The 22,850-nt window shown below is 43.4% G+C and overlaps 4 protein-coding genes across 12 annotated transcripts in view; 1 reads left to right on the top strand and 3 right to left on the bottom strand.

The window, feature by feature from the left end:
* The window catches only part of sdc2 (syndecan 2), a 45,373-nt gene extending 42,734 nt beyond the window's left edge, over positions 1 to 2,639 (bottom strand). Inside the window, exon 1 of the mRNA XM_037093679.1 lies at positions 2,105 to 2,639. Within this exon, the coding sequence (XP_036949574.1) occupies positions 2,105 to 2,164 (60 nt within the window). The 5' untranslated portion in view covers positions 2,165 to 2,639. The remainder of the gene's footprint in view (positions 1 to 2,104) is intronic.
* A 3,495-nt stretch (positions 2,640 to 6,134) lies between these two features.
* LOC119017228 (protein phosphatase 1 regulatory subunit 36) lies at positions 6,135 to 13,384 on the bottom strand. 2 transcript variants are annotated; one of them, XM_037093758.1, is made up of 11 exons: positions 13,226 to 13,384; positions 12,929 to 12,993; positions 12,080 to 12,163; positions 11,766 to 11,902; positions 11,421 to 11,490; positions 11,212 to 11,310; positions 10,928 to 11,068; positions 10,550 to 10,592; positions 9,646 to 9,875; positions 8,070 to 8,273; positions 6,135 to 6,664 (listed from the first exon to the last, which is right to left on the bottom strand). In XM_037093758.1, the coding sequence occupies exons 1-11, from the start codon at positions 13,253 to 13,255 to the stop codon at positions 6,421 to 6,423; spliced, it is 1,347 nt and encodes a 448-aa protein (XP_036949653.1). In that variant the 5' UTR covers positions 13,256 to 13,384; the 3' UTR covers positions 6,135 to 6,420. The 2 variants fall into 2 exon arrangements, with proteins under 2 accessions (XP_036949653.1, XP_036949654.1); XM_037093759.1 differs by lacking the exons at positions 12,929 to 12,993; positions 13,226 to 13,384 and adding an exon at positions 12,303 to 12,563.
* A 229-nt stretch (positions 13,385 to 13,613) lies between these two features.
* On the bottom strand, positions 13,614 to 17,025 carry LOC119017229 (probable thiopurine S-methyltransferase). Of its 6 annotated transcripts, none has more exons than XM_037093765.1 (9): positions 16,878 to 17,025; positions 16,203 to 16,325; positions 16,020 to 16,112; positions 15,791 to 15,923; positions 14,657 to 14,709; positions 14,494 to 14,568; positions 14,118 to 14,203; positions 13,967 to 14,011; positions 13,614 to 13,871 (listed from the first exon to the last, which is right to left on the bottom strand). In XM_037093765.1, exons 2-9 carry the CDS (start codon positions 16,298 to 16,300, stop codon positions 13,753 to 13,755), a joined length of 702 nt encoding a protein of 233 aa, XP_036949660.1. In that variant the 5' UTR covers positions 16,301 to 16,325; positions 16,878 to 17,025; the 3' UTR covers positions 13,614 to 13,752. The 6 variants fall into 6 exon arrangements, with proteins under 6 accessions (XP_036949660.1, XP_036949661.1, XP_036949656.1 ...); XM_037093766.1 differs by having other exon boundaries at positions 16,203 to 16,328; positions 16,878 to 17,023; XM_037093761.1 differs by having other exon boundaries at positions 16,203 to 16,328; positions 16,789 to 16,936.
* A 1,745-nt stretch (positions 17,026 to 18,770) lies between these two features.
* Positions 18,771 to 22,850, top strand: part of LOC119017160 (exostosin-1c) — an 88,321-nt gene continuing 84,241 nt past the window's right edge. The window contains exon 1 of one of the 3 annotated variants that reach the window (XM_037093637.1): positions 18,771 to 19,073. The gene's annotated coding sequence lies outside the window, so the exon portion shown is untranslated. The other 2 variants (XM_037093640.1, XM_037093638.1) reach the window with 2 other exon arrangements.

Genomic DNA, 22,850 nt, shown 5'->3' with positions numbered 1-22,850 from the left:
ATACTAAAAGACAACAGCCACCAACAGTCTGTTCACCCTGTGGTTGTCTGGCATGAGATACAGAAGTATTCGCTGCCGTACCGCCAGACTACAGAGCAGCTTCTCTCCTCAGGCTGTGAGACTCCTTAACTCATCCTTAAAGGGGCAATGTTAGTTGAAAACATTGAGGATATAACAGTTCTGATATTGTGATATCTATATGTTGTGTTGCAGAGATGTTTACTGAACTAGTAAACTGAACTAGCTAACCAGCTAGCTCGTGGCCAATCCCGCTCCAAAGCTCCTGTGCTAGAGGTGTAAGACGCTCAAACTACCCAACTACCTGAGTTCCACCACCAGACTGCTAACGGCACAGCTCCTGGAGCTAATACGCTAACACCAGCTACAGTCAGCAGCAGTTGGTGTTTCTTGTGAAGCACAGACAGTCTGCAACTTGTATTTCACTGCAGAACCTTTTGCTCAAAGATGGCAAGTACATAAACCACGAGCCGGGATTTTAAACAACCTACCTCAGCGCTGAAATTGTTTCTGAAAAGAGCGGCGAGTTTTTAATTTGTTTCCTAGTGTGCCGCTGAGAGTCACACCACTGTACCGCTGTGATGTGACGGGGTAATTAAAGCACAGACAGATGTGCCTGAAGCAGGTTATCAAGCGCTCGTCAACACAAGCGCCAATATTTAGAATCGATGTCGCACGTCAAGTTGCAGGGAGGCCTTCAGGGGACACCGATAAAGGGGGAGGCAGATATTGATCAGGCTAAAGTGTGTGCATGTGTGTGTGTGTATGAATTGTCTGCGTAAAGTGTGGTCAATGGCTCTTGAAATGCCTCCTCAGTGAACTCTCGTGGAAAGCCTTTTTTCGACTGTATCGGTAGTTCTGATGCAGTGGTTTGTGCTAATGGAGTTCTGTCGGTGTACGTCGGGTTATCGTGATCAAATCAGACTAAAAACAAAAAAAAACTAAGAGTTTTTTTGTGCAAATACACAGCCGTGGTGTGAAAGCAGATAATAGCAAACGTGAAAAATGTACTCTGGCGGGTGACCTCACGCAACAACAATGAGTCATTAAAACAACAGTGTCTGAATCAGCTAATTGGACAACAGAGGAGGAGGCAGTGCGCCAAGCGACAAGTCACAACCCACAGAGAAACAACAGGAGGGGACAAATAATGACAGGGGCTGCGACATGAATGTGCCAAAATCTGTCAGTCGCACAGCCCCGGCCAATTTGCAGGGCCGATGCACACTCGAGTGAGGAAAGGCACGACCGAGGAAATCAAGAGGAATGGAGCAGCAAAAAAGAATGGGTTTTAAAAACTTTCTGAAAACACTGAAGATGAGACTCATAAGTTTGCTCGGATAAGCGTTATGCCATTTAAATGCCACGACTGCTCAATAATTGCCAGAATAAAGGAGAGGATAAAGATGCATCTGTCTGGCAAAGCTGCGTGGATCCAATAAGTATGACATTTACTCAATATTGCATCCATTTCTGCGAGCACAGCCCTGCATCATAACAAAAAATCAGTGTTTATACAGGTGAAACACAACCAGGGGCGCTCTGACAGTCAGCCTGGTGATAACTTCCTTCGATTCAAGTGTCATATAGTCTCAAACTGTCCCAATGTCATGTGAGATTTCTAAAGATCTCCTGGAAAATGAGTCTTTGCTGTTGGTGCAACGACATCACAGTAAATACAATCAACTTTATTCACATTGGTCCCTTTAAAAAAAAAAACTGAAGTTGAAGATAATCACATTAACCTCTGCAGGCTCCATCCAAGCATCTTATATGATATAGAGGGGGAAAAATGCTGTAGAGACAAAGTGGCAGTCAGCAATAGGCCTGTGTACAGTCAGATGTCAGACAGAGACTCACACTTGTCCAACTTGTCAAACTGTGATATCACGGGTTTGTACCACACATCTATGGGAGCATTTTAAGATAAAAAGCAGACACACAGGTTGATTCGTGGGGTGAGTGTGTGTCTCAATCAAACTGCACAGACCGCAGCAGAGAGCGATCGGACCCCAGGTCCCCCCCACACCACACCAAATCACCACCGTTTGTCAAGTAGTAGTTCGCAGTCCAGAGTTTAACTTACCGTTTCCCCGGAGAGGAAGACGGTCAGCCCGAGGGTCAAAATTATCCATGCGTTCCTCATTATTCCTCAATTAAAAACGCGTCGTTAGGAGCGAAAACGTCAAATCTTTCCCCCTCTTCTTCTTCGTTTCTTTCCTTCCTCGCACCCTTCGCTCCAACTCCTGCCGCTTCTCTCTCTCTCAGGAGTGGGATCCCACCGGATACGTGTTGCGTTTTGGGTTATTCCTCCCCCCTCTCGCTCTCTCTCTCTCTCTCTCTCTCTCTCGCTCTCTTTCGCTCTCTCTCTCCAGGCACTTCTTCTTCTTTTCTTTTTAAATCTGACGCAAATAAAAACGTAAAAGCTGCACGAACAAGCACGTTTTGTTATTGTTGTTGTTTGTTTTTTGCGTGTGTTTTTTTTTTTGTTGTGTAGCAAAACTGCAAAAGTCCTCCGCGCGCCCCGCGTGAGTGGAGAAAAAAAGAAAATCCGCACGAGACGGCTCGCTCGCGCTGCTCTCTCCCTCAGCGCTCACTTGAGAATAACGAGGACGGAGCGTGGAGAGACAGAGAGAGGGGCGCGCGCGCACGGACTGACGCGCTTTTGCTGTGAGTGCGTGCGTGCGCTCCTTTTTCGGCCGTGACACCGCGAGAACTTGCAACTAAGTACCCCCCCCCTAAAAAATAAGACACCGATCAAAGCAAACTAATTACATCGTCCGTTGACGCTCTGATAGGAATTACTGCTGATTATTGCATTATTGTTATTATTATTTTGTATCTGCAGGGGAGGTCGGATAACAAACCCGCGCGGCTAATTGAGCCATTTATCTCCACGTCGAGATAACGATCATTAATTGCACCCTAATGAGAATTTTTTTTCTTTTTTTCCCGTATTTCCATTCAATCGCCTCTCTGAATGACAAACGAGTCTCCTCTGTTCATTGCTGCATTAAAAAAAAGAAGAAAAAAAAAGAAGAGATCCTGTGGACACATCCGATAAGGTGTTTTCTGTAATTTCACCGTGTGATGAAATACCCAACATCCCAGTTAAGAGAGATGCACTGGAGTTAAACAGAGAAAAAAAGGAGTTGTATCAGTTTTGTAAGTTCAGCCATCCATGGGCAAAGTCTCCCCCTGCTGGTGTTGTGAGCTAGTAACTCATCCACAGTCAACACAGTGGTACATTTACTGCACAGTCTCCATCTCCAAACTCTTTATAACTGGGTCTTTACATGCAGGAGCTCACCCAGAAATTTAAATCCAGTCATTATCTATTCACCCTCATGCTGATGCAAAGACATGTTTTGTAGTCCACAAAACATTTCTGGAGCTTCACAGCAAAACCAGTGTGGCAGCACACTTAGTAGATAGTAGACCCCACACAAGTAGATGAGAACTTGATTTAAAAATGTAGAAAAAATCCAACATAACAAACATGAAAAGGTTCAATTTCCTTGGCATAATCTTCAGAAGCCCTGACAACCCAAATTGATTAAAAAAGATGTTATTTACACCCTTTCATAAGCAAAATCTTCACTGTAGCTGCAAAGCTAAAAGAGTTAGCACGCACCCCACTTCAAAGTATGACTTTTACAAATCGTACTTTCCAAAGAGACTTGAAATACGTAAGCTATTTAGGAGAATGCTGCAATGCTGTTTTGCTGTGGACTACAAAATCCTTCCGTTGGCATGTAGGTGAGTAGATAATGACTGATTTTTCATTTTTGGGTGAACTTATCCTCCCAATTTTATAATTCTGACAATGTAACCTCGGTCACATGTATGTAAGTTTCCACATTCTGCCCCAATTTAAACTCCCTTCCAAGGTTTCGAGGTTATTCAGGTTGGAAGTGTTTTGAGTCAATGATAAGTTCATTTTTATTAGTTCTGTGCTTGTGGGATTAAAGGATAAGCTCACCCGAAAATTAAACATTCAGTGATTATCTATTCACTCACATGCTGATGGAAAGTCAGGCGAAGTTTTGTTGTCCTTCGCAGCAGCACAGTGTTGCAGCATTGTCTTAAAACAATAGAGTTAGGGGACTTAATTTTAAATGGGAACATATTTGTTAATGCCTCACAGTTTTTAAAATCAATCCTGCAAGCTCAGACCTGAATATAGAAACTTGTCCAAATATGCTGTATGTGTTGCTACAACCCAACAAACGATGACAGTACAGATAATGGATGGACTGATGCATGAAAACTTGCATTTATTATTTTAGAGTGACAAATTAAGATTATAGGAGCAACATTATATATATCCTAGCACATTATTTAACTGATTTAATATTTCACAATTATCACTTTATTTAAGAAGCCTTATTGGATAGAAACAGACTTGCAGAGCACATAGATAAGCTTTAAAACATGTTCTCCAAATGCTCGATTTAAGAGGCACTTTTGTGATTAGCAGCCGTCAAGTCAGTGTAGTTGTGCAGATAGAAGGTGACTTCCTTTAGATGCAGAGGACAGGACTTGTTGATGTTTGTAAAGCAGACTGAAACAGAATGCAGGTGGTCTACTCCCAGAAACACGACATGTATCGATCATAATTTGGCTGAAATGTGAATATGCTCCACCTGCCCTGGTGCTCGAGGTAAGTACACGCTGTGGTATCTGCATATGCTTGCTGAGCTCAACGACATGATATCGCACCCTTGACACGTTTGAACCAATTACGCCGTGAAGAGATTCACAGCTGAATGATGAAGCTTTGCTAATTAGTGCCATTGCTGGATCTCTCATTTGGAGAAAAAGACAAACTTTCAGGAATTTTGAAAGGCAACTTGTATCGTTCTGTCAACTGACGAACAAGGATATATCTAAATATGCAACTGTTATCTTATGTTGTGCGTATCGTCAAAATCCTCACAGGCGAGTCTATCCTATTGGCATTGCCCCTGGGCAGTTACTTTGTTCTAACAAAACCATGCCCCTATCTACCGAATGGGGAGAGAGCCATAACTTCAGAGCCTTCTCTTATAATGTCTCCAGTATTGTAGCTTAGCATAAAGACTTGCATTTTAAAGCTCAGCACCTATCTTGTTCTTGAAATCTGTATAAAAAAGTGTAGAAACAGTTATCCTTTTTATTATAATTAAGTTTCGAGTATCAACGAGTGTCAGTCTCCCTTAATTCTCAGCAAGATGCAAAAACATGACACTTCCAACAACTTGGAACTATTCCTTTAATATAGTAGTCAAGATTACAGCCAATCTTTTCCTCTCATTTATACTGAGTTTCTGTTCCACTGCCACTGTAGCACCTCTTTGATTATTTAGTCAGTCCAGGGAAAAGGACATTTTCACTGGTAAGGCAGGTTTCACTGTGTCAGGTATCTGACTGCTTGCCAGGTGATTAGCAACACTGGTCTGGAGAACAGGTGAAAGTAGCTGCAGAAGAAGAGGGGAGAAAGAAGCAGGTCCCATCTGATTTGACTAATTCTGAATAATAAAAAAAAGAAAAAAGAAGAAAGAAAAAAAACAGAGGAAGAGCTTGACTCGTTCCTGGTGTGAAACAGTTTAAATTTACACCAAGAGCACTTCAATTCTTTTAAACTAATTTGAAATAAATCGTGTGACCCATCCCCCATCTTCATGCACAGGCTTCCCAGGCCTCCTCCTCCTCCTCCTCCTCCTCCTCCACCTCCTCCTCCTCAGAGGGCTTAGCTCTACTCCTGGTGTCCCAGATTATGCAGCCAATTAGGGCGAAGCCAAAGCCCCTTCTGCTACCAATCCTGCCTAGAGAGCGGTGTGTGAGAATGTTTGTGCTTGTGTGTGCGCATGTGTGGCATACGGTCATGTTATTGATGGCCTGTTGTGAGGCCAGGACACAGGATGACTCAGTGGTCTACAGGGAAGCCTTCAATGATGTAAATAAAAAGGAAGGTGAACTTGTCGAGATGACAAGCTCTGTAAAGGCTGCATCGTTTGGTTTCCCAAATACATGTAATCCAGTGTGAATTATGCATGCAACATGTTGGACTTCTTTCATTTTCATATGTGAACTGAATATTTTTCAGGCTCTATAGAAAAGTGCAGACCTTCAAAGTTGTTCCGGATTTCATTATATTTTATTCAACAGCACCACCAGCTGGCAAATAAGACAGTGATTTAAATTCAGGAGCAAACACGGTGTGTGTGATGACAGTCCAGGGAGGTGCCGTTGAAAAGGAGCCCCACATGAACAGGGGCAGAATGAAAACCTGCTACTTTCTGTTCTCTGTTTCTGACCCTGTGGGCTGTGCTGAGGAATGCATTTACACATGCAATGTCTGCATAATGCCAATAAAAATGCAAAAAAAACTTTCTCCTAGAAGTTATTCGGCGTCTGAGGTCACTGCCTGAATTGTAGCTGCTGAGAGTTCATGTGGGTGGTGCTGCCAAATCCGGCAAGACCTGTCGACTTGGGTCCCGCGAAGGACGCGCTGGCACCTCGAATATGGATGCCAGTATGGTCCTCGCTGTTGTTATTAACGTCACTCCCTGGTTCTTGTTCGTCTCCATTGTTTTTCTCTTCTTCATAGGGTATCAGGGTACTGCGACTGAATTGTCTCAATGGCATGCCAAGAATGCCAAAGCTGATTTAATAAATACATGAAGAGAGAGAGAGAGAGAGAGAGAGAGAGAGAGAGAGAGAGAGAGAGAGAGAGAGAGAGAGAGAGAGAATACACAGAGTAAGATGGATTCATTGTTGTTTGATTTTCCACAACCCAAGTCAAGATCGTCTTTTTTCCAGTTTCCCCCCCGGTCATGGAATAACCTTCAGAACATATTGCAGCATTAATGATTTTTTTTTTTTCTCCCTGAATTTAAAGCACTGATTTAGTGTAACTGAAGAGACTTTGCTAGTCCGAAAATAGATTTTTTTATTGTGTAGCTTTCATTCCTCTTATTATTTTTATCCCATAAACTCCTATGTGTACGTTGTTGACATGCTCTATTTGATTATTTTGTTAAACTTTGTAATGGTTAGCTTTAATCTCAAGGGTCTTCTCGTTTGAATAAAAGGTACAAAACTTAAAAAAAAAAAAAAGATAAACACATCTGTACTTTCTGTTATGTTGGCCCAAAAGTCACACATTAATTATACACAATAGTTGTGTGTTTGTAGGTAAGTTCAAGACAGTGAATTATTCTCTTCTTTCAGCTGATCTGGTTAGATGATGATTAAGATTTTGCTATGAATCAAATCTATTGTTATTCTGTTTAAAGCCAGACAAAGTGTTCAATGATCATTATGTAGAGTGAGTGGGTATGACTGCACATAATTACAATAGGGCTCAGTTATTTTGTACTAGTTGCTCATTTTTAAGAAGTCAAACAAAACAGGCAGGAGAGTTTTGTTGTTGTTGTTTTCACATTGAATCAACTGTGGCACTTGACCCACTAAAGTTACTGCTTCACTCTGCAGCACTGTGCAGCTTTGAGCTTGTGGTTTAGACTTTTTCAGCCTCACATGGATGGTAGATGTTATGATAGATTTGGTAGATGAATAGTACTTAAGTAAAAGTCTACGTATCTAATTAAAATTTTTTTTAAATGTAATTATTCTGGCAATAAGGTATTTAAGAACCAAAAAAGCAAGTATAGGCAAATTGTACATATTATTTAAATGTATGTTCATACTGTACCCTACAGGTCAATCATTTATCAGCCTGGCTTATTATTAAATCCGACATTATCCAAATTTTCTTTTTGTATCCGGTTGCTGACAAAATACATGTATTTAGGCTCTGAGGCAGCATACAACCTGCGAATAAACAATCTTAGATGAGTGAATTCCACCACTGTTAGTTTGTCTGAAATATTTCTGCTGTCTCAGTGGTCACAAGTCACTTTCTGACCATAAATCACTGTGCACACTGCAGTAATTGATTATTTGTGTTAAGAAGTAGAGATACAGATAAATCATATCAATGATTCAAAAACAAATCCCACCCTCTTGATATTATCAGTGACATGATCTATCAAGTTTTTCACCACCTGACGCTGGCCAGCTGCTGGTTGAGCTTTTCCGTCAGAGCCTTGATGTCACAGAGCTCGGCCTGCAGAGGGCTCTGCCTCCTGGCTGGGCTGCGGACGAACAGATGGGGAGACTGCTCTTTGGGCGAGGGCAGCAGAGACACCATCAGTGGGGATCGCTGATTAACCACAGTGCTGAGGGCAGGACGCCGCTGGGACGTTCTTCTGAAAAAAGTCAGGTCAAGGAGCAGGGACAGAAAATGTTGTGAATTTAGTGTGTATAAAAAAACACCACAGGCAAACATGCAAATGTGTAGAGGAGGTGCAGAGGGCAACAAGTGTGGACAAAATTCTGTCTGATACGTTCTACTTACTCAACTGAGAGTACAAAAGTAGGAGGAGAAACTTTTTAATTAAACCAAATATTATAATGTTGAGGATCTGTTTATATAATATTTCATTCATGCACTGACAACAGCTGTATAAGCATTTTGAAAAGCAGACATTCCACACATGTTCCATTTTGTCATACATACCTATAGTGCTCATGGTGGAAACTTAAATATCCAGAACTAATTAATCAGGAAAGCAGTAATGGGAGCCAAATTCTCAAGATCCAGGTGCTTATGCAAAAAAAATATATATATATAATCAAATGTTTTTTTTTTCCTTTGACAATCTTTTTAGTGTCTGCCAGACAGTTGGAGGCTGCTGGAGCTTGTACAAATCATGTCATGTACACCCACCCTCAGGAGCAGAGCGAGCTTCAGGCCCAGCGTTTGATTGTTTGGTCTCAACCTGACAGCAGGAAAGAGCGCTGAGGCCTCTGACAGCTTACACAACTGCCAATCTTGTGTCAGACACAGTGGTGCAACATAAAACGGTCTGTCAGGCAGTCCCTGCTATCGGACAAAGCTATGAATCTGTCTACATCAATCATGTTCCTGTCAGAGGTCTGACGTGACTTCCATCAAACACAGATAACATTACTGCCGGAGCTATTCAGTTATTTGCTCTAATAGATCAAATCAGAGGGAGGCTGGTTACACATACTGATGGTTAGACAATATATAATATATTTTTATATCAACAGTGGATCACATGTCTACTTCTATATCAAAGTTTTTGCTGGTAGTGTTGGTTCATTTCTTCTGACTGTATGATTACTGGCTACTTTAAAAACTACTTTTAAAGCATATTTGTTCTGATTCACAATTAAAATAAACAGAAAAATGTACTTCCTTCTTCGTTGCTTACACTCCATCCTCACCTCAAAACTCAAGATGTAGCCCAGCTTAGAACGGAAACATGATGCACATACAACCTGGCTGAATGCAAGTTTAACAGCCAATCATAATGTCAAGAATCGGGTTTTACTTGACTAACGCCAAGGATTTTGTAGCTTATGCTCTGAAACTGTTTTGTGGGGACAATGTACAGGATAAGTTCCTGGAGATATGAACCTACATAGTAGCAAAATAGGCATAATAAAAAACTGACGAGGGAAAAAGTAAAAAAAAAAGTCTTCTAATCTTAAAAAGTACATTCCGACATTGATTGTATCACACTACCCAGCCTTCCCTTCGCTTCAGCTTACCTGTGCCTGAATGTGCCATCGCATCCCGTGTCCTTGGGGTCAGCCTCTTCCATCTTCACTGAACCATTAACGGCAGAGAGGGTCGTGCAAGAGTTCCCATCGCTGCTGTTCCTGAGTGCCGAGTTGAAGGTGTCAGAGTACAAAAGTCGCCCCACCTCCTCTTGGATGTCCCTCAGGTCCTTCCTGCCAAACGTCACCCAGGCCACAAAGCAGAAGAAGCTGTACAAACACTAGAAACAACAGGGTGAGGACACAGAAGGGTGACAAGAAAGTGAAGAGTGTGACCTCTTAATTCATTTAATAGTTAGACATTCATGCATTTGTTTTTTTAATTAAATCCTTAATTCTACCAGAAAACCCAGACAGACATTTATTCTGTATTTTTAAAAAGGTCACAACAGCTATTTCTTCCCAGAACCGGTCACATAGAGGGCAGACAATAAGCTGCTGCTCTTAGCTTGATATTTCTACCTTTCCACCCACCTGGCTAAATACTGGGGAGAGCCTGTCAAAGCAAAGCACCTGTGTTGAGTCAACATCTCCTACCACTAACTAATTCATTAAGGCCACCAGGCATAACCAGCACTCAATGTCGTTCTGTTCTGCTCGCTGCCGTCTGTATTCACAGATGGTGAACTGGCCTTCACTCTGACAGCTGAGGGTTCAGTTCTTCTATGTGCAGATGAGGCAATATATGTGTCTTTGAATGTTTCAACATGCTGCAATTGCAGGGAAAGGACTTTCAGGTCAGTTACGGGTCAGATTCAAGAAGCCTTTTAAAAAGTGGGACTTGGTAAGGAGACAGATAAGGTAACAATAACCATGTCCGAAAAAGTTCCTTAAAGTCTTGAAAAGCTTTGAAAGGTTTTATTGGAGCACATTAAAGGATTCTTATTGCCCATACCGCATGTAGTTGCCACTCTGTACGGTTTGATGACATCCGGCCCCTGGAAAACCACATCAGAAGTTAGTGTGTTGTGGCAAACTGGTACTACAGACAGAAATGATTCACTATAAATATTTGTTTTATTACAAATAATAAAAATGCCCTTATATGTAATCTTTATATTAATGTAATCTGGGCTAAATATTTCTCAGTGACGTCCTTAAAGCCTCTTGGGAAGACATTCACAACTGCCATACAATGGTCCCCACAGGATCCATTTTGAAAAGGTGGGACGAGTGATGCATCCTGGTAACCAGACAAGTGGGGGAAAATATTGCAGACAGAATCACACTTTTCTTTCTCTAACAGCTGTTCTGAATCTGAACAGACACTCACTTGTGATACGACGTGTGTTGGTGCTGCTCTATCTCCAGGCCCATGATGAGACTGAAATAGCAGACAGCCAGCTTCTTTTGTGCTATCTCCTTTTTGGCCAAAGCCTCCGCCATCATCTGGTGCTCTGTGATGATGTCTACACTGGGAGGATTGTTAGAAAAGAGATCAAAGGTGTAGAAATACAAGACAGAGAAGAGAGGGAGAAATGCATTAAGTAACTGTGATACAAAAAGATACCACTAATTTTCAACAACATTACATTCTTTTATTCTAAGCAAACTTACGGCATTAAAGACTTGGGTTTATTCTCTAGAGACTTGTGTTCGAAGAAACAAGACAGGTAAAGGAGAAGGGCAGCCAGAACGTCATCAAGCTCTTTATTCCTGGACAGACAAGCAGTCAGTATCACTGCATGGCTTATTTTGTCATAGAATATACAGCAAAGCCAAACTGTACGTATGTTAGGACGAAAACGTGTGTTTTTATTACTCACTTCAATACAGTCATGAAGCAAAGCGGAATGGGAAGCGAATAATTCTCCTGCAGCAAACCGACAGCCACCTCTACGACACAGATAGAAGGGGGTCAAAGGTCATCTGGCACTCACTCATTACAGTAATGCACCATTTTCAGGCTGAATTCTATCAGGATAACCTGAGAGCAAAGTATAGTTTTACTTATTATTTGATGGGATTCGATATGAAGGTACTCTTTTATGTTCCCGCTCAGCAAACTCCCATTTTCATTACCAACTATCATACTTCAGATACAAAGAGGATCAGCTGATTTAAGCCAGCAGTATTATTGTCGCTATGTTCAACAACGTATCGACACTTACGTTTAACATCATCGATGGTAATACGGTCTCCTTGCCTCTTCATCATCGAGGACCTGTAGGCACTCAGGTGAGCAGGGCTCAGGCTCTTTCTAATGTTTTGGCGCCCTCTATGGTTCACCATACAGATGGCAGCCAACCTAGGAGAAAGAACTGTCACGGTGAACATGTGCAGGTTGTACTCAAATGAAGAGCAAAGAATAACTGCATTTAACTTCACATGTTTTGCCCTTTCAAATAATTAAAATCAGGTTAAATAACGTCTGGACATTTAAATGCAAAGACTTTTCGAAAGCTGCTGGTTCACGCAGGCCTACCACTCTGATCGCTGATGAAGATCCTTGAAATTGCTGTTGGATTGTCTCCTTTCCTTCAGAACAGCCTCCTCTGCTGGACCAGAACTAGCAAGGAAGGAGTTTTATTTACATCTTAATTATACACGTTTTCATACAAAGGTACAAACAGATTCATAGATGATACAGATCACTTTACCGTTTCACAGTGCTAGAGTTTGTGTTATACGCATTGTATTAAATTTACCTTTAAAAAGGTCATACCAACTAAACACGTTGTCATTAACATGATAATGTGGGGTTGGTTCGGATTATGGCAATTTGTTTCACGAATATGGATATTTTTCCCAAGTTAGATGACATAAAGCATGTTATTTCCAGTTTTATCTTGACTTCACATTAATTCATCAATATTATCCCAAGATCCATCGTAAGTTTCTTTGGGAGACAGCTGGCCACATCCTTTATAAATCACTTCTCAAAACGCACTTTTACAGACTTGCTTTCATGTGAAGTCACCCTATAAAACATATTTTTTTTATCTTTTCATCATAGTCTATTTATCTGTTTTTATAATTCCTCTCACGTCATGTCTTTTTCTTCCTTTACTGGTTTTATTTGTTTATTGTTAATCTATTCATTGTCCTTTAATCTTTTTCTTTGTTCTTGATTCGTCTGATGTGACGTTGTTTTCTTATCATTCTCTCTGATATTGCCTGTTTAATGGCTTTTATCCCCTTTACTCCTAATGACTCTAAATACCTTCTTGTTTTTTCATATTACACGATCCCTGACTAATTTAGAGTTGTGCTCTGTAGTCTAATGGTGCCATAGGACTGCTAGCATGTGCAGTATGCTAGCTAGCAGGCTCACCTGAGAAACTCTACACTTCGAGCTTCATCATTCCAGACCCAGCGGCCTGGAGTCGGCGGACTCACCTGAAAGAAAGCGTTATTATTACTTTTATATATAAACCGGACATTTAAAGGTGTCCCTAAATGTAAGCATGAACTTTAAATATACTAGGCACTCGGACTTTTAATGGTTAATGACGTTAACATTGCGGCACTAAAACGCCGGTACGAGTTGTTACCTGTTACAAATTAAGGTATTTAACGTTTTTAGCCACTCAAAACATTTAAATTCGTCTGTCTCAGTGTAGCAACCTACACTTCTCGGCTTCTCTGGATATTTCGGCATTTCTGTGAATGAAAAACTTCCACGAGTCAGCTCTAGTTTTGGGACCCTGGTTTAGCTGGTTCCTTCCTCCTCTCCGCTGCTAATGTTGGACACTGTATCCAGGCAACAGCCAATGAGGAGGGAGCTGACCCCATGACGCGCACAGGACACTTCCGCGTTGCAAGAGAAACTGTTTCTGTTTTAGTTAAAAAGAAAAAAAATACAGACATCTGTTGCTCTGTTCTCAAACCTGCAAAAAAACAAATTTAAGTGAATCAAAGCCTTAATTAATTTTAATTTATAAAGAAGTTATTTTGCCTATTTGCAAACAGCAATATTGCCAACAGCTACCAAACAGGTTTCAAGAAAGCCACAGACATCTGGTAATATAAAACATTTTAATTTGTCAAGCATTCAAATCTATATACGATGTCTAAGCATTAAAAAAAACAAGCACAGGAAAATATTTAAGATTAAAATGCCCAACATCTGCTTTTCTAGGGTTTCGAGGTTTGTTCTCAGACGCTCTTTGGAGTGATGAGGTGCACGTTTTCAGTCAGGAAGTCCAGCCCCCAGCCTCGGTGTCTGTCCGTCAGGGCGTCCACCGACTGCAGCTGTTCTATATCGCAGCTCTTCCCTGAGGAAACAGAGAGGCACCGTTAAAAAAAACTGCAAATTCATCATCGCCTGTTTCAAGAATGGGAAATGCACTGAGCCCATGACAACACTCACCAAACAGGCTTTGCACTTGCTCATCAGGCACAAAAAAGGGAGGACCTGAAAGACAAATATCAGTCTGAGATATCTTTTTGTTATCACTGAACTCATACAAAACATACTGTGGGTACATTTAACTGAGGGATGGGTACGACTCTGCACTTACCTGGATATAATTCAGGGTTGTACAACAAAGTGTCCAAAAGGTATCTGCAGTCTTTGGCCATGAGAGAGATGATGAGAGCAGCGTACCTGTGGTGATGTCGTGAGAGAATGTAATGCGATGTTACCAAACTGTGTAATATCTAATGAATGATTATTATATCCAAATTACACATTTAATTTGTTTTAAAGAAATGTTCATTTAATTTTAGGATGTTTAGGTGGAGGCGTCACAGGGGCACTGTAGTTTTGGAGAGGAAATTCAGATATAGGTCATTTCAATATTTACAATATTAATGAGGTAATAATACATACATACATACATACATACATACATATACTGATTTGATTCCATAACTGAATAAACAATCTCGTCTTACTTTTCTCTGTCTTTTGGGTTGATGGCCACGAGAGAGCCTCGGTCCCAAATTGCCCCAAACTGACCCCCGATGGAGCTGTGACATGAAAAAACAGAGTTTCTGTTAAACGTTATCTTTTAAAAAAGGTAACTGAACATTTCAAAAACACACAGAGTGTACTCACCTGGAGAAGCTGTACAGGTCACACTGATACAGGGAGATATTTTTCTCTGAGCTCTGTGGAATCAGAGACACACGTGCATCGGTTGGTTTGTTAACTGGACTTTATATCACTGGAAAACAACAAACTCTTTAAGTGTGACACTAGTAATTCTGTTGTGTTTTCGTTCTTTTACAGATCACATACTACACTTACCACCAGTGTCACATGTAATAGCATGCTAGATTGTTTTTGTTACTTTGGGCTGTCTGAGCTGGGTGACAGAAAAACATCCAGTACGCTTTTATTTTGGTGACAAAGCTACATTTGTTCCGTTAATGCAGCCAAGATATTGGTCACTTAACCTGCTGTCTCTTGTTGTATTTTCTTTTTTGCTGATGTTTTGTTTTTCGTTGTGGGGCGCGTGTATGTGTATGTAGTTGACTTGTAGTTGTCATTATGTTGTGTCTTTATGATGAAATTTAAATATGATAGCAAAAAAAGAGGACATGATATACGACATGATGACGTTATACAAGGGACTAGGACCAGCACCTTTGTGACGCTGTAATGAAGTTAGTTTCTCCCTTATAGTGTTTCACAGCTACACTCCATTTCTTGCAGGATATGTGTCCACAGGGGGTTTTGTATGTAAATGCAATTTGTAAGAACATCTAACACATGAAATGACACTAGTATGGTCATTTACGTGGCAAAAAATCAAATCAAAAGACAAAAATCTGACAAAGCTCAACTGTACTGGGCATGTTTGAAGAACGGTCGTGGTTAGTGATGTCGTGTGAAGCCGTGTTCAGATGTTTGCATGCATTAAACGTGAAGCCGTAGCCGTAGAGAATTGCTCCCTTTAGACGGAAAACAACTCCAATACAGCTTTGAGGCTGATATCAGTGAGATCATGTTAGAGGCAGCGGCATCAGGTGGCACACTGTATCATTTTTATGTGAATGTCGGAAATCACCTACCATGAAAAGTGTCAAAAACTGGTCCTGATGTCTTAAAAATCAACAGGATTTGAACATTAAAGCTAAATAAGTATGCACAATGTGTTTGAATGTGCCCCTAGTGAGTACAGTTAGCGCCTCCATCCAGGTGCTATGAGTACAAATATGTCTTTTCAACCGTGTATGGCTCACATACCTTATACACCTTGGCTCCAGGTATGGCAGGGACGGGCTCCTCGCTGTATGTCATGTTGTTCTCCTCGAAGAACTGCTTCACAGCCATTTCTGAGATCTCCACGCCGACCACTGAGTGGCCCTGGTCCGCCAGCCTGGGATCCACACAGACAAAAAGAGAGAGAGGTGTCCACACAAGGCAGAAATAAACTGAAAACGGATGTGAGCGTCTTTAATCTTCTTCTTCCTACCACTTCATATCAACAGCTTTCCCACAGAGAGGGAAGAAGAAGCGAACTCCCGTCCGGCCGGCGAGAACTTTATCGATGTTGCTCTCCAGCATTCTGTTGGGGGAGAAATAAAAACACCACCCTTTTAAAAACCACACACAGACCGGGAAAACTTCATCCCACAGATGAAAGTGGAGCCTTTACTTGTGAACTTCGGGCTGATGGAAGCCGATCCTGTTGTCCTGCCAGCGTTCCTCCCATTCTCCAAGCTCCATGACCCGGTTCGCCTGCGGTGCCAGCATGCTGGTGATGTTTGCCTGAGCCCGGCTGCTGGCAGACCACAAAGAAGAGCAGAGGAAATAAACACAGTCACATGTTACTGCACATAAACCCACGTGTAACAGCTGCAGTGTGTGTTTGTGTGTGTGAACACAAACAGTTAACAAGCTTGTGGGGTTACAGAATCATGATGCACGTTGACTCTGGAGAGGCTGACCCCACTGGTAGATAATTAAAGGAGAATCAGCTGAAGCCAGAACAGACAGAGGTGGGGGCAGAACAAAGGGTCACGACCATGCAAACACACACTCTGTCTTCTAATGCGTAAAAGTTCCAGCTTTTAGCTTTAAGACGCTCTTAATCTGAAATACCTGGTCCAGGTGCTCTAAAGCGAGGCGTTCACTGCCTCGATCAACCATCTCTGACGTCACGGACAACTTACCAAACTGCTTGCATAACAAGAGACGCCTTCTCTAATGTAAGACAGTGTCAGAGGTCCATGGCAGCTCACCTGGCAGCAGCCTGGCACAAAACCAACCCCAGAACCTTCAAGAGAACACCTGAACCTCGCATGTTTGCTGACTGGAACAGAGAGCGTACCTTTCTGGAACGAAGACAACTATTATGTGATCAGCAGCAGCAGCAGCAGCAGCAGCAGCGTCGATCAATGACCCGCTTCAGTCAGTGCCGGGTAGTGGGAGAGGGCAGCTGTATGCCCTGAGTTGAGTCTGTCAGGCGACCAGTTATTTTTCTCTCCAAGTAGTGATTCGTTTGACACCCTTTTTTCATGAATTATTTTAAATAATTCCCAAAATCTTAACTAGTCAATGGAATAATAGCTAAAAAGTTGAATGATACTCATGACATGTTCCCCTGTGTGTTGAGTTATTTATTCGTTTTCTTCTTTGATTTATTTTTGTTCATTTATTACATTTCTCTCAATAAAAGAACTGTAATGAGATTATCAATCTTTGTGACATAACTTTTTATAGGATTTAATTTTTATTGAATTTCATATCAAATTTCGCTTAAAAACGTAACATTAAAATAACCAGAATTTAATCATCAATCCTTTTAGTATAACATGTATAAAATAGCTACCTTTGTATTTTATTACCATCCTGTTGTTCCCTTGAGCGATTTTCTAGTTTCTTATATTCATATAACGTGAATTTCAGTAAAACAGGCAGAAAACTGGCAGGACGCTAAACAAAGCTTTGCCTGACAGGCTAAACTCTGGGATACAAAGTCCCATTCACCCCTTTTGCCTTCTGGTTTGGGAGGAGCCTTATGGTGCATTCAGTTCCGTGGGGTAATGTCGGAGATTCCACCATCCCACTTAAAAACGTTGCACTGGTGTTAAATCTTTTCCTACCGAGCTTTTATTTAATGTTTGATACTATAGGCTGCATTACTTCTAAACGATGTGGTTAATTTGAAATGAAAACGATTCACAGACTTGTCAGAAGACAGAACATGAATGGTCAGTTATCTTAAAAATCAATTCATCAGTTACATTTTCTAATTGATTTATTCTAATTATAAAAAATAATAATAATTACAGCCTTGTTTTTTTTTGTTTTTTTAAATTCTAAATATACATGTTACTTTTCCTTTCCTTGTCCTGTGACAGCTCACTGGAGCCACACTCACACTGTGACAGCTGTCACTAATCCTCAGAAAGCCTGCGCTCTGCCGCTCTCTCATTAGTCTCGCCGGCCCAGCTCGCCGCGCCTCGCTCCACGCTCGGTGTGGCTCAGCGCTCCGCCGGAGCCAGGAGACAAGAGACAAGAGACAAGAGACACCACCACCACCACAGAGCAAGACAACGTGAAATCAGAGGGGGGGAGGAAGGAGGATGACTTAATCCGGACAGTAGGCGGCGCAAGAGTCCCAGACATTCCAGGTCCCCTTTTGGAAATTAGGCACTCCAACACTCTCAGCTCTGTGCCCTCTAATATCATCACGCTGTAACACACTAAACGTGCAAATATGGTGATGAGCCATGCACAAGAACACACCAATCATATATGTGATAAAGAGTACATATGCTGCCATGTGTGTTTTAAATCCACCTGCTATTGGATCCACATCTAATCAGCTCTGAGGGGCCTCCTCATGCTGAACTATCATCACCATTGTGTTTCCTCTTGTCCTGTCCACCTGCTGAAACAACAACAAAAGAACCCTCCCAGTCCGGTCCGGTGTCCCTGAGACTGAATTATCGCTACAGCCACCATCAGAGCGCCTTTATTTATCTATTTTTTTTTTTTTTTTGCATGACGGTCTGTGTTTACAGTGATGTGTCTGACACCACAATTTCCGCCAAGGTGACCAGATCGTAATCTTCAACCACAATAAACAACAGAGAGAAAAAAAAGAAGAAGAAGAAGAAGAAGACAAAGAAGAAAAGAAAAAAAGAGGCCCCTGGAGATGGTGACGCTCCTCCACGCCGGTTCAGTTACCGTGCGTAACTCGGTGTTTCCAGCGCGCTCCAGTTGCGCTGGGTCCCATCCAGATGTGCGTGTGTGTGTTTTTCTTTACGGCGCGACGAAGACGTCGAGGAGCCTCTGAACCAATCGCTACCGCCCGGGGGCGGGTCGTGTGTGTGTGTGTGTGTGTGTGTGTGTGGACTGTTGTGGATATGGAAAATGGACAATTTAACACGCACATTCATCACTCGTATCCCGACGAGGAGGGAACCTGCGCTCGCACGCTGAATTGATTCACAAATGCCCGGCCGTGGTGTGAAGAGGAAGATCAGCAGCGAGGCGAGGAGCGTGGCACCGCCACCCGGTAAGGGCGAGCTCTCTGTCGGTGTGTGTGTGTGTGTGTGTGTGTGTGTGTGTGTGTGTGTGTGTGTGTGTGTGTGTGTGTGTGTGTGTGCGTGTATGTGGAAGTCGGAGCGCAGCGGGGATCGTGCTGGGTGATTTCTGCTGTCTAGGTTTGGACGATGCGCTCATTGTTGATCCGCCCGAGGAACAGCAGACGCGCCGATTGTTCCCGACGACATCCCAGGTCACATTCTCCCCGATCAGAGTTGTAGGTTATTCTCCATGTGGCTTGTAAGATCGTCCTCTGCTCTGGAGGCATCACTTGCCATCCCCGAGCTCTTATCCATACGAGCAGACGTCTGATCGCCTCGCCGGTGTATTTGTGGCAGCGCAGGTGGCGACTGTAAGACCAACTAGGGATGCGTTATAACCAGCAGCTCCCGGTGTGTTCACGGCGCTCAGCAGCGCACCTTTGTCCACCCGGGGCTGCTCGGATGCCTCCGATTTGGAGCGCAAAGTGTCGGCAGCATATCTCAGGAAAAAATCTAAACTAGAGGAGCTTTTGTTGTGTTGTGGCGATCTGTCAGCGGGAGGTCAGAACTCAGTGTGAGAGCAACAGGGGCACTTTCATGTACCGGCGGAGAATCACGCCTGTAGCCCGTTTGACAGACAGCCTGTCTCGGGAGCAGCGGGGAGCGATGATGTGCGATCCATGAGAGAGAGAGAGAGAGAGAGAGAGAGAGAGAGAGAGAGAGAGAGAGAGAGAGGTGCATGCTGGATGATAAAGGAGCGGATCCGGGAGGAAAGAAATTATTTGGAGGACAGACGCGAGGGGGCGGCGGGACACTCCTGCCTCAGATCCTCCTGCACCGACGCGCCCGGACGGTGCGTGCGTGAGTGTATGTATGTGCGTGTGTGTGTGTGAGTGCGTGTGAGTGTGTTTGTGCAGCGACCAGCTCCGGTAACTTAATCACATCGCAGGGTGCGCTCGTAAAAAAAAAAAAAAAATCGAGGAGAAGTTGGTGTTTTGCAGCCGGTGTCAGCGGCGGAGCGAGGACGCTCAACAGCTCAGAGCGTAAAACTGCGCTGATCCCGCTTCAGGGGCGCTGGAGGTGGAGGTGGAGGTGGAGGTGGATGGGGGTCTGGAGCTCCCAGGCTCAGGACAGGATGGACCTGCTGCTGCTGCTGCTGCCACCTGCGACGGATGTCAGTGTCATCCTGTGACAGGTAGGCTGAGCAGGTGGCGTGTTGTGACAGTGTGGCCGTGTCACAAGAAACGATGATCACCTGTAATTCTCACGTTACTGCAGATAATGATGCTTCCTCTTCTTCTTCTTCTTCTTCTTCTGCCTCTTCTAAGGCTCAGACCAACTCTAGTTGAGGTTTTTTGGCTGAGGTGTTTTTCTGGCAGATCTGCTTCTTCTCTCCCACCCACCCACTCCCCCAGGACAGATGGGGTTGCTGGTTTTTCTTTTTTTGCACATGACTCTGCCACCAATCCAAGAAAATATTAAATGGGGCTCTGCTGTCACTCTGTGAATCAGGAAATGCACTGAATTTAAAGTGTGAATATAACTTTTGCTGGTGGAGATGGACGACATGACTTTCTTTTAAAGTCCTGAGTCAGCCATTGCAACTAAATTAGATTCTAAGGCTGTGAAACATTCCCTTCACAGCTGTGTGTGTGTGTGTGGGGGGGGGGAATTTCCATTTCACCGTCTAACACCTGAGTTTCACATTAACTAAGTGTCTCATAGATGCAGACCAAATAAAAAAAAAGCTTCGCTCTGGCTGAGGAGGGAGCAGAAAAATCACACATCATATGTACTACTGAGCGCTCCGGAATGAATCCCGAAGAAACAAACAACGGCTGCCCGAGTTCGCTGCAGCGATTAATTACAACTCTCGAGGTTATCGCCTTCTGATGAGGGAAAAATGGCGACTTCAGTGATCCTAAAGTAAAAAAAAAGGCCTGTCATTATCAGGCGACGAGCGGGAAAAGGGCTCCCTGGGGAGGGGAGGGGGATCCTGCACACGGTTTTCATCTGATTCGTGCAATGACTTTATTGTAATGGCAACCCCCCCCCCCCCGCCCTTAATGGGATTCTGCAGCCATGATGGTTCTGTAATACCCTCCCCGATGATTAAGAGGAAGCTGAAATCCTGTCTCGCTGAAGCATCGGCAGATACGGACAGTATTCATATTCCAGAGGTGTAAGTCCAGGCGTTCATTAGAGGGGGTGGGGGGTGGGAATTAACCCCGAGGGATCACCGTGCAGATTGTATTCTCGTGGACTTTCTGGGTGGAAATATGCAACTGGAATCAAGGTTCAGAGTAAAGGAACGTGTTGTTGTTGTAAACTGAGGTGTTAACACGGACAATTAGCGCACTCAGTCAGTTCATTTACTGCATCAGTATTCTGCCAAAAAATGACCGCTTTTACCTAAGAAGTAAGGGACACTCCACTGATTGAACCCCTGTCTGGACTGAGCCCCATCTTCCTCAGCCCGGGGTCAGATCATGTATCATCCCCCGCCGTTGTCAAGGTCAGATTGTTTTATAGGGCTGATCTGATCTGAGCCCTGCGATAGGGATGCCTCCGGGCCCCCGAGGCTGCACAGATAAGGCGAGTCGCAGGCTGGATGCACTGCGAGCAGGGCCGAATAATGAGGCAGATGGATGGCACTACACGCCGTGTGTGCTGTCAGGTGCGCCGGCACAGGCGCCCCCGATCGTGGCGCAGTGCACTCGCTGGGTTCCTCCGCTCTATATGCTCGGAGCTGTGTGCCAGAGTTACCTCTGATCTCTGCATGATAGAGCCTGAATCTGCACGGTTTACACCCCTCTCCGTTTTCTTGGACCGTAAACAGCTTTGCCAGATTTGGAGAGCGAGCTCGAACCATCCTAATAACTGTTCCTACCCATCTTGTTCATTCTGTTAATTAGCCCTTGTGGCGTTGGAGTGCAGCATATTGTTGAGACATAATTAATCAACCCCGGCTTGTAATTATGCTGGGTTTGGAATGCGAGCGCGGTTGGGAGGCTGGTCTTGGTTTGCAGGGCGTTCAGCTCGGGGTGAACATCTTATTAACCGTGTCAGAGTCCCTCAGCCCACGTGGAGCGGGTGTGCTTTTTATGAAGGTGGAGAAAGGAGAAGCGTGCAGTTGTACATTTTTATGAAAATGGGCTTGTAAAAAGAACCAGCGCTTGATTAAGTTAATGGTCATCATTGTTCAGAGGTGGTCGAGCTAATGGAAAAACTCTCGGGTAGCTGCCTGCAGACAGAAGGAGAGATTATGTTTGAAAAAGGAGCCATTTGTTCAGCATAGAGCAAAAAAACGCACACATCGCTGTGTGTGTGTGTGTGTGTGTGTGTGTGCCTGCTTATATATGCATATGGTGTGTGGGTGTGTGAAGAGCACCTCGATTTCAAAGGGCAACTGGTAGGTGAGGACAGAAAATAGAACATGGATCACATCCCGGTTGTAAGCCTTTAATGCAGCAGGTCTGTCAGTGGAGACAGCCTCGGCCTTTTTTTTTTTTTTTTTACTGCAGCAGTTTTGTTTTCTGCGGCTCACCCCAGACTGACTGAAATGACTACCGACGAACCTCACACGCCGCTAAGTGACTCCTGCTCACATCGTACACAGTCAGGAAAAACAGAGGATTGCACCCACGCTGTTACGCAGCCATCGAAAACTACTAGTACACCCCTCACTCCTACCTATTCACCCTTTCCCTTCCCTTCCCTTTTGCACAGTCACGCCCAGAGGCCGGGTGTCCCCGACCCTTGTTGGG

This window comes from Acanthopagrus latus, chromosome 3 (genome assembly GCF_904848185.1).
Source record: "Acanthopagrus latus isolate v.2019 chromosome 3, fAcaLat1.1, whole genome shotgun sequence".
NCBI lineage: Eukaryota > Metazoa > Chordata > Actinopteri > Spariformes > Sparidae > Acanthopagrus > Acanthopagrus latus.
The sequence above is the reverse complement of the archived record's forward strand: the minus strand, read 5'-3'. Positions and strand labels throughout refer to the sequence as shown.